At 44.5% G+C, this 10,087-nt stretch overlaps 1 protein-coding gene across 1 annotated transcript in view; it reads right to left on the reverse strand.

Annotated features, from left to right (window-relative positions):
• Nucleotides 1-5,823, reverse strand: part of Rnf11 (ring finger protein 11) — a 24,506-nt gene extending 18,683 nt beyond the window's left edge. The window contains exon 1 of the mRNA XM_021161277.2: nt 5,239-5,823. Within this exon, the coding sequence (XP_021016936.1) occupies nt 5,239-5,361 (123 nt within the window). The 5' untranslated portion in view covers nt 5,362-5,823. The remainder of the gene's footprint in view (nt 1-5,238) is intronic.
• Nucleotides 5,824-10,087: the final 4,264 nt, after the last annotated feature.

The following is a 10,087-nucleotide window of genomic DNA, read 5'->3' on the forward strand; positions in this document are numbered from 1 at the left end:
TTGTGAGCCACCATGTGGTTGCTGGGATTTGAACTCTGGACCTTTGGAAGAGCAGTCGGGTGCTCTTACCCACTGAGCCATCTCACCAGCCCAGACATACAACTTTTATTAAACAAGACAAAACAGAACAGACTGATGGTCCAAGTCTTTAATCCCAGCAGAGGCAGGTGGACTTCTGTACCTCTTAGCAGCCAGCCTGGTCTACATATTGAGACACCCCCGCCCCCAGCCACACAAACACACACCAGAGCCAGAGAACTGACATTAACTGTTCAGTCTAATTGGAGTACAAGAAAATACAGGGCTACAAAGGGCTAGAAAGACACAGAATGAAACCACAACTGAGTGCTTAGAGATCAGTGATTAGTCATGAAGAACCACCAAGGATTAAGTCACAAAAAATCTGATCTGGGGCAAGGTGGAAGGGAGAGGGTAGAGAAGACATCAATTAAGGTACTGTTGCAGGATTTAATGATGATCAAGTTGATCACAATACTGCAGAATATGGCATACTTTTATGCTAGTCAGTCAAATATTCACTGGGTGTCAATATTTGGATTTTTTTTTTTAAAAAAGAAAGTCTGATGTCATACATGCTGGCCTTAAACTTCTGTTTGCATCTCCTGTATGTCTACAGTATTTACAGTGGGTTTACTGTATTACAGTGGGTATTATCACAACAATGAGAACTTTTGAAATGTTTAATATATAATTCTCATTTGAGGAAGTTGATCTGGAAAATCAAAAATTATGAGATTACTAACAGCTAAACTGAGCATGTTAGTACATACCTTCCTCCTAGACTGGTAGCAGCTCTACATAAGCAAACAAGGGAACTTAGCAATGCATGTACACCACACACATTAAAAAAACAAAAAGACAAAAACCCAGAGACTAGAAAAGAGCCTTGTGAGGCAGTGTGGGTGGTGGGAAGGGGATTCAGGTCTTCTACAGGAGTTGTCAAATGAGTTTAACTGCTGAGTCATTCTCTCCAGCCTGCCCTGACAGTCTAGGCTACTTTTAGTAAGTGTATGGTACAAACTTCATTTTTCTCAAAAATTGTTCATATGCATTTGTGTGCTGAATACATGCAGAAGCCTATAGAGACCAGAAGAGGGCATTGGATACCCTGGAACTGTAATAGGTAACTGTGACCCACAGGTGCTGGAAACCAAATCTGGGCCCTCTGCAAGACCTGCAAAGTCTTTTATAACCGCTGAACCATCTCTCCAAACCCTAGACTAAGCCTTTTAACAACAAAAATATACTTTAAAGAAAGCCTTATTCAGGGGCTGTAGTAGCAGCTCATATCCTGAGAGCCTGAATCTAGGATGTGTTTCTAGGGAAACACATTACAGGAATGCACATTTGCAATCTCAGTGCTGGGAAGGCAGAGACAGGTAGATCCAAATAAATAAAATTATTTTAACCAATAATTATTTAAACTAATTCTTATATTTAATTTTATTGGCATTTGGTTTTTTGGGTGGTTTGTTCATTTTTTTTCCTTGAGACAAGAGTCTCAGGCACCCTAAACTATCCCTGAACTCTTAATCTTTGTGCCTCAGCCTCTGAGTCTGAGATTACAGGTGTGTTACTCTGTGCCTGGCTTGTACTTATCAGGAATTTGGAGCCATCTTCAGCTATAGAGCCAGTTGAAAGCCAGCCTAGGTTACATGAGAAAAATAAAATAAAATAGCTTCAGGCATATAGCATGTTTGCCTAGCATGTTGGAGACTCTGTTTGATCTCTAGTACAATCCTCCATCCAAAATATCCCCCAGTACAAAAGCAAAAAATAAAGTTTTGAAGGAGGTACAGGAATCAGTCATCCATTTATGGTGAAACCTAGGGAGTAATCCAGTCAGAGTAACAAACAGGGCAAAGGTTTTTGACCTAGACTATCTTCTGACTATCAGTCAGAAGGTCTCAGGGGGAGAGTTGATGTAATTTGGAGGATACTGTAAGACATCCTAATTACTATGGTGCCATGAGTGTAGTGGAGCACTGTGGCCCCACTGTTGCTCTAGCTGCTCTGCTGAGAGCCTGGTCTAGGGAAGGGCAGGATGAGCTTTACTAATAGATTGGTAAAGAAAGCAAAACTGGGTTGGTGCTCACCTCTGTAACCTCAACACTCAGGAGGCTGAGGCTAAGTCAGAAGCTTGAGTCTCAGAGTCAGACCCTGTCTCAAGTCTTTAAAGAAAAAAATACAAGAAGAAACCAGCAACAACAACAAAATGGGAATCAATAAATTAAGGGCTTCATGCAAATGTTGGTCATAATGGTGTTTACTTCAAGCTGTTTTGTTTAGTGCTCATTAAGATCCAGGGCTTCATATACTAAGCATGTACTCTTCCAACTAAGTGACACTTCCAACCCAGGACTGACGTTCAAGCCCAAATAAAGTCTGTTGGTTACTGTTCGTAAACATAACTGGATCTCTGCTTTACAGAGCTCTTGGTATACCTGTATACTGCACAACATAAATGTAAGAACTGTGTTTTAAGTACTTGTCACAGGAGAAAAGGAATAAAAACTATGCTTCCTTAACTTTATAACCAGATTTTTTCATTTAAAGACCTATTGTAACTGAACATATTCTTTGTTTTGTTTTGTTCCTTTTTTGAGACAAGGTCTCACTGTTTATCCCTGGCTGGTCTGGAACTCAGGATCCACCACTTCTGCCCTTCCTCCACCTCCCTAACGCTGCAATGAAAGCTGATGCACCAGGCCCAGCCTGGTTTTTGCTTTGTTTATTTCTGTGTAGTCTTAATATCCTGGAACTGATCTGTAGATCAAGCTGGCCGCAAACTCAGAGATCTACCTGACTCTGCCTCCTGAGTGCTGGGACTAAAGGTGTGTGCCACCACCTATTCTTTACGGAAACAAATCAATACTACTGTAGCTTTTATGTTCATTACATACTATTTCCTTTTAAAAGCCCAAATATTATAAATCATTTACTATGGACTGGTGCTTTCTCAAATCATGTAAAACAAATGTTAGTAATATATTAAAGACTTCAGGGGGATGTTATTATATTTACAGGTTTCTTTTAAAAACTCTTGAGATAGGGTCTCATTCTATAGCCTAGACCAGCACTGAACTCAGTATGTAGCACTGACCTCCAACTGCCAGCAATCCTCCTGACTCAGCCTTCCAAGTACTAAGATGACAGATATGAGCCACCATACAAGGCTAAATATTTCTTTTTATGGTCTCATATTTTACAGTAACTATTTTCTTGCAATTCATAGTAATTTTGCATATCAGTATTTGGGTCATTCATTTCAGGAAAAGGCAACCACAATACAATTTCCATTGTCAAAAATAACATTCCAAAAAAGTACTGGTAAAATACCAAAAGCCATCATTATGATCTAGTCCTTTTGGAAAGGACAAAAATATAGTTCCCATAACTCTAAAATTATGGTAAGAATAACAGAAAGCAGCAAGTCAGATATCCAATTTTCCTAGAAAGAGGCTAAGGAACATAGATTTGGGGGAGAAAGTTTGCTCATGTCACCTACATAAATTCATTCTAGAGGAGCTATCCAGTGGAGAGGAAAACGGTAAGATAGCCTGAAAAATGGGCCCAACTCTGGAGGCTGAGGCAGGAGGACAGAATGTTTGTCTGGTCAACTTCCTGAGACACTAAGTTTTTGTTTTTGTTTTTTAAAAAAGAGCAGAGTTATAGTTCTATAGTGGTGTTTTGCTAGAATGTATAGGGTTCTCAGTTTAATTCCTGTTACTGATTATGGATAATACTCATATTCCATTTAGTATTAGGTATTGCTCCTGAAGCAATTTAAATATGTTGGGAGAAATGGGCCACATAAATATAGCCAATACTTAATTTTGATAGGACAGAAATTGCATGAAATATTGACGACAAAGCCTCTATTCTTCATTTATCTCAGTTATTGAGTATCTACTGTGAGTCAGATGCTAGAGTATAAAAGCACCTGGAAACTGTCCCAAATTCAGCTTGTACAAGGGGAGGAGAACACATATGTCAAGGGTGAGACACACAACTACCTAAACAAAGATACTGCACTAAATTATTTTAGGTGTGGTACTGCTGTGGTACTGTGTAGAAGGTTCATGGGGGACGTATCCAGGAATTCGGGGAGGAAGGGTGGGTAATGTCAGTACTTTAGACACTTGAGCTGAGAGGATTAAATGTTCACCTGGGCAACCTTGGGGGAAGGGCTCTTAGCATAAAGATCACCTGGAGCAAAGACAAAACTGTCAACAGCCTGGTTTGGTAAGGTTAAAATAGAGGCTTTTGGCAGGCTACCATAAAGATGGGTCTTGACTAACATGAGTAAAAGACCCTGAAGGGGGTCAGAAAATCAGCTCATATGATCACTTTTTTGCCACGTGATGAGAAACTAGTTTACACAGGATTGAGAAAACACTACACTAGATAATGATGTCACCACATAAAATCAAAGGAGACTGCACAGTTAGAAAACTAAACTCTCTTCAGGAAAATATTAAAGAACTGTATTCAAGCCCACCTGAGAAGTTTACTCAATGTATCATTTAGAAAGGCCCATTCAGGAGTCTTGGATAAAGAGGACTTTAAGTAACAGATGGCATTTCCCAAGTCAGGTTGAAAGGTCTCTCAAGTTCAAGATAATCAAATTTTAATTAAGCCAACTTATTTAAAAGATGTGTCACAGGGGTGGAGCTTAAAATTACCACATATGTATATATAAACAAGTAACTCTTTATGAAGCTGAGGCCAAAATCGCCACTTGGAATTCTACCTCCCAAGTAGATGGTAAAAAAGACATTCTACCAGAGCCAATTTACAAAAGAGTGGGGAGGATCATAAACGAAAACACAAATATAAGGGGGGAGGGGGTGACAAGCTACGCAAAACCCGTAATCCTCTTGGCAGTCTGATGAGGAAATCACACAACTCAGACATAAAGGCAGGAAAACCGTGTCATCCTCAACTCCACAAGCTAAACTACCAGGCACCGAAGGGGATAAGATCACACACTCTTGATTCCTGAACTCAAGGACAGAAGACCGTCCTCAACCCGTGCCCAAGGGGATGCTCAGAAGGACCCTTTTCCATTTGGGAACCGGGCAGCAGACACCCTCAAGGCCAGCCCTGAAGGGGTCAACGCCCCCCCCTCACCCCCGCCCCGAGTCTAGGCCGTGGAGGCCAAGGGCAGAGGGCCCGAGCCGCCTCCTCTCGCACGCCGACACACACCCTCCCTACCTGATATGGCGGCGGCGGCTCCTGATCTGGCTCCGTCCCCTCGCCAAAGCTAGCCCGGTCGGACTGAGACTCGTGAAGCAGGGAGATGTCATCCGAAGTCGGGGATTTGAGGCAGTTCCCCATCTTCCGGGGCTGGGGTGTATGCTTGAGATCTGCGGGAGGAAGAAAGCTGTGACCGGGTCTCTCGCACGCTCGGCGGTCAGCTCGCTCGGCGCCGCGGGGTCCAAGGCGGCAGGCCCGGGGCTCAGGCGGCGGCTCCCCCGCGCCCCGGCGCCACCGAGGGGCCGCTCATGCCAGCCCCCGGGGCAGGGGGCGCGAGGCTAGGCCGCGGGCTGCGCCGGGGTCGCGTCTGGAACCTGAGGGGGGCGGGGGCGGGGAGACTGAGCGCTTCCCCACCCCGCCCCCCGCGGGGCGGCGGCGGCCACGGGCTGCTGGGCCTAATCCAGGTCAGGAGGGGGGGGCGCGGCCGTCGCGGCTGCCTCAGCTGCTGCCTCAGCTGCTGTTGCCCCTGCCGACGCTGGAGCCGCGGCCCGGGGCCTCATCCTACTCCGCCTCGGCGCGGCGGCGGTGGCCAGAACGAGGCTGGCCAGGCCTACGTCATGCCGCCGTGCGTGCTCCGGCCCCGCCCCGGGCGCCGCGCGCCCCGCCGGGCTGGACTGCGTGGCTCGGCTCTGAGTTTAAGGTCCAGGCTGTGTGGATGTTGGACTCCCGACCATCTGCCTCCGGCGCCCCCTGTATGTCCCGGCTACAGTCGGCTTGCGACTTGAGGCCCCTTACCTGCGCGGTGTCCTCAGACTGTTCACGCTGTCTGCCGGGTGATGTCTGTAAACAGGAATCTGAATGGACCAGGCAGATTGCTGAGGTGTTTAGCTTCCTTCTCCTTTATCCTTTAAGAATAAAGTCCAAACTCATGTGATGAGCACGCCCTACCCTCCCAACATTACAGCCATAAGATTATCCGATTGCCCATTTCTTCCCAATCCCACCTCCCTAGTTCAAGCCACCCCACCCATCGCCTCTCAAACTAACATTTGCAGTTGATTCTCAGTCTGTGTTCATCATTGTCCCCTACCTTCCCAATACTACCCACAGAATAATCTTAAGAAATCTCTTGCCGAGCAGTAGTGGCGCACACCTTTAATCCCAGCACTCGGGAGGCAGAGGCAGAGGCAGAGGCAGAGGCAGAGGCAGAGGCAGAGGCAGAGGCAGAGGCAGGCAGATTTCTGAGATCAAGGCTAGCCTGGTCTACAGAGTGAGTTCCAAGACAGCCAGGGCTACACAGAGAAACCCTGTCTCGAAAAAAAGAAATCAAGAAATCTCTGAGTCAGGCGTGGTGGCACACGCCTTTAATCCCAGCACTCCGGAGGCAGAGGCAGGCGGATTTCTGAGTTCGAGGCCAGCCTGGTCTACTAAGTGAGTTCCAGGACAGCCAGAGCTATACAGAGAAATCCTGTCTCGAAAAGCCAACAACAACAACTGCTTTAATCCCAGGCAGAGAGAGGTGGGTCTTTTTGAGTTCTAGAACTGCCAGGGGTACACAGAGTAATCCTGTCTCAAACAAAAGAAAAGAAAACAAAACAAACAAGAAAAGCCGGGCGTGGTGGTGCACGCCTTTAATCCCAGCACTTGGGAGGCAGAGGCAGGCGGATTTCTGAGTTCAAGGCCAGCCTTGTCTACAGAGTGAGTTCCAGGACAGCCAGGGCTATACAGAGAAACCCTGTCTCGAAAAACAAAACAAAACAAAGCAAAACAAAACGGAAAGAAGAAATCTCTAATCTCATTCAAAATACTGCCCCTCTTTTATAAATTCTAAATCCCAAGATGGCCAAAGTGCTTCTAGTCCTCTCAAAGACTGTTCTCGCTGGCTGAGATTTCCACAGACAGACCGTATTCCTGACCTCTTACCTTTAGCTGGGCTAATCATTATCCCCACCAGTCTTCGTGGACTCCATTTCATTTCCCTTGAAAATCTTTTTCTGCTTCTCCAGTCTGGGTTAGTCACCTACTCAGAGTTCCCAGTCCTTCCCTGTGCCTTTCTGTCAGGTTGATCAAGCTGAGTTCTCTGTCCCTTCCCTGTGTAAGGCCTGGCATGTTGCCTAAGGTAGAGTCTTTCCTTGGCTGAATGAATAAATGCTCAAACAGCATATGCAAAAGGAAGAACAAGAAGAGAGTGTTCTCCACAGCCATTTTTTTTTTAATCAAGAAAGCAAGAAGTTGACTTTGATCTCCATTTTTATTCACCATTGACTGATTTATTGTTATTGTCAGGCCCTATGTTAGAGCAACTGATTCATAAAACCTGACTTTTTTCTTGAAAGAGCCTGGGTTTACCTGCAACAACAAACAAAGTCTTAGAGGGTCCCCTCCCCTGATGTTTGTAGAAAACTGTTTATCTTGTTTGGGTGAGGGTCAGAAGGGATTTTTGATAGATACTGTGTTTAATGAGTAAATCCCAAACATTTTCCCTTTAAATCCCAATTCCACAACATCACTATCAAAGTGAGGTCGAACTCTATATTCAAAGCAGGGGGTCTTAACTAGGCATGCCTTTAATCTCAGCACTCTGGAAGCAAAAAGCAGGCAGATCTCTGTGAGTTCGAGGCCAGTCTGGTCTGTAATACAAGTTCCAGAACAGCCAAGACTAAGCAAAGAAACCCTGTCCTGAAAACCAAAAAAAGAAAGAAAGAAAGAAAGAGAGAGAGAGAAGGAGAAAGAGAAAAAGAAAGAAAGAGAGAAGGGTATTGTTGAATGCCTGTAATTCAAGCACTTAGAGCCAAGACAGGAACATGTGTAGTTCAAGGCTAGCCAATGTTACTTAACAAACAAACAAACAAACAAACAAACAAACAATTCTGCCTCAAAAAAAAAAGTCTATATTCAATCAAACAAAATCTTTTTTTTTTTTTTTTTTTGAAACAGGATCTCACTATATAGCTCCGGCTGTCCTGGAACTCCCTATGTAGACCAGGCTAGCCTCAAACTCAAAGATCTGCCTGTCTGTCTCTAAAATTCTAGGACTAAAGGTGTGTGCCACCACACCCTTTCTCTAATCAATGCATTTCAAAACAAAACCTTGAGCTGGGCACAGAGATACAAATCTATTATTCCAGCACTTGGGGGGTAGAAGTAGGAAGATTAGGAGTTAGAAATCATCTTTCCATACAGAATGAATTCCAGGCCAGTCTAGACTACATGAGAGCCCTTCCTCAATATCTCCTCCTGGAACAAAGAAGCCCAGGAGAGCCTGGGGTGCCACATTACCGCGCCATTTAGCCTCCCAAATGCTGGGATTACAGGAGTGAACTCCTATATCTAGCACTCTGTCTTTATTCTTTGTTTGTTTTGGTTTTTAGAGACAGGGTTTCTCTGTATAGCCCAGGCTGTCCTTGAACTCACAGAGATCCACCTGCCTCTGCCTCCTGAGTGCTGGGATTAAAGTGAAGCACCACTACCTGTCTTTTTCTTTTATATTTTTCTTGCCTTGTTCCTACAAGTTCATACATGTTTCATAGATATCATAAATGATATCTAAAGATATACTCACTTTTTCATAAAGGTACACTTTTAGACCCATATGCCTGATGAGAGAACTGTGGTATGTTTCTTTAGCCTACTGCCACTTCAATACTAAAATACTAGTCACTCTCTTTGGGCAGAAATTCTAGACAGGCATTGGTTACTTTGTAAATTACCACAGAGAGATTTTGGAACAGCACCTACAGAAGAAGGAAAAGGAAACAACAGAAGCCAGATATAGTGGTGCACACCTAAATCCTGATATTCAGGTCTGGAATGAGCTCAAGGCAAGCCTCGGCTACATAAGGCTCCCCAGTCTCGGGAAATAGGGAGAGGGGAAGCTGGGAAATGGCTGCTTGAGTAAAATGCTAACTGCAAGTCTGATAACATGGGTTCTGGTTCTGGAATCCAAGTAAAAGCCAAATTCGGTGTTTGGAATTTATAATCCCAGTACTGTGAGATAAGAGGCAGAGATAGGACAGCCTCAAGGAAGCTAGCAGGCTAGGGTACATGCACGGCAGCAGGACATGGAGTGACCAGCCTCAAGGAAATGGAAAGCAAGAATGGACTCCTGAAATTTGTCCTCTGACTTCAGCAAACTCGCTGTGGCATGCACAGACAGCACTCACATGCTACACCACACACACACACACACACACACACACACACACACACAAGAAAAGGAGGAGGATGGATGGGAAGGGAAAAGGAAGAGACAGCAGGAAACATAAGAATGAAAATATAAAAAAGGAATTGGAAGGCTAGTGTAGTAGTCATGTCTACAATCCCAGCACTCAGGAGACAGAACTGCTATAAATTTAACATGTTGAGAAGTCAGCTACACAGACTGACCCTGTATTAAAACCACTACCACCACTGAGGTAGAAGACTTATTTTATAGAAAAAGACAGGTTGGGCCTGGGGAGATGGGTCAGTGGTTAATAGCTTGGTAAGTGCATATTCTGCCCTTGTAGAGGACTGGAGGTCAGTTCCCATATGCCCAAGTCCGGCAGCTTACAACTGCCTATAATTCTAGCTCCAGGGATCCAACACACATGTACATACCCAAACACAATTAAAAATAAACCTTTTTTTAAAAAAAAAAAAGGTAAGTGGTTATTCATCTTGGTGATCCATCATGATCCCATAAGAACACAATGGGTTGAAAATTCCTATCACCTCCATGATGTCACATCCATTGTAAGGTCATAGCATAACACATAAAGGCTGCATTTGTGATAATGCTAATGTAAACACAGCTACTGTGCCACCGGCACTCTAGTACAGTGCAGGGTTATATACAGTACATGGTACTTTAAAACAGCTGTTACAC

Source organism: Mus caroli, chromosome 4 (genome assembly GCF_900094665.2).
Source record: "Mus caroli chromosome 4, CAROLI_EIJ_v1.1, whole genome shotgun sequence".
Classification (NCBI taxonomy): domain Eukaryota; kingdom Metazoa; phylum Chordata; class Mammalia; order Rodentia; family Muridae; genus Mus; species Mus caroli.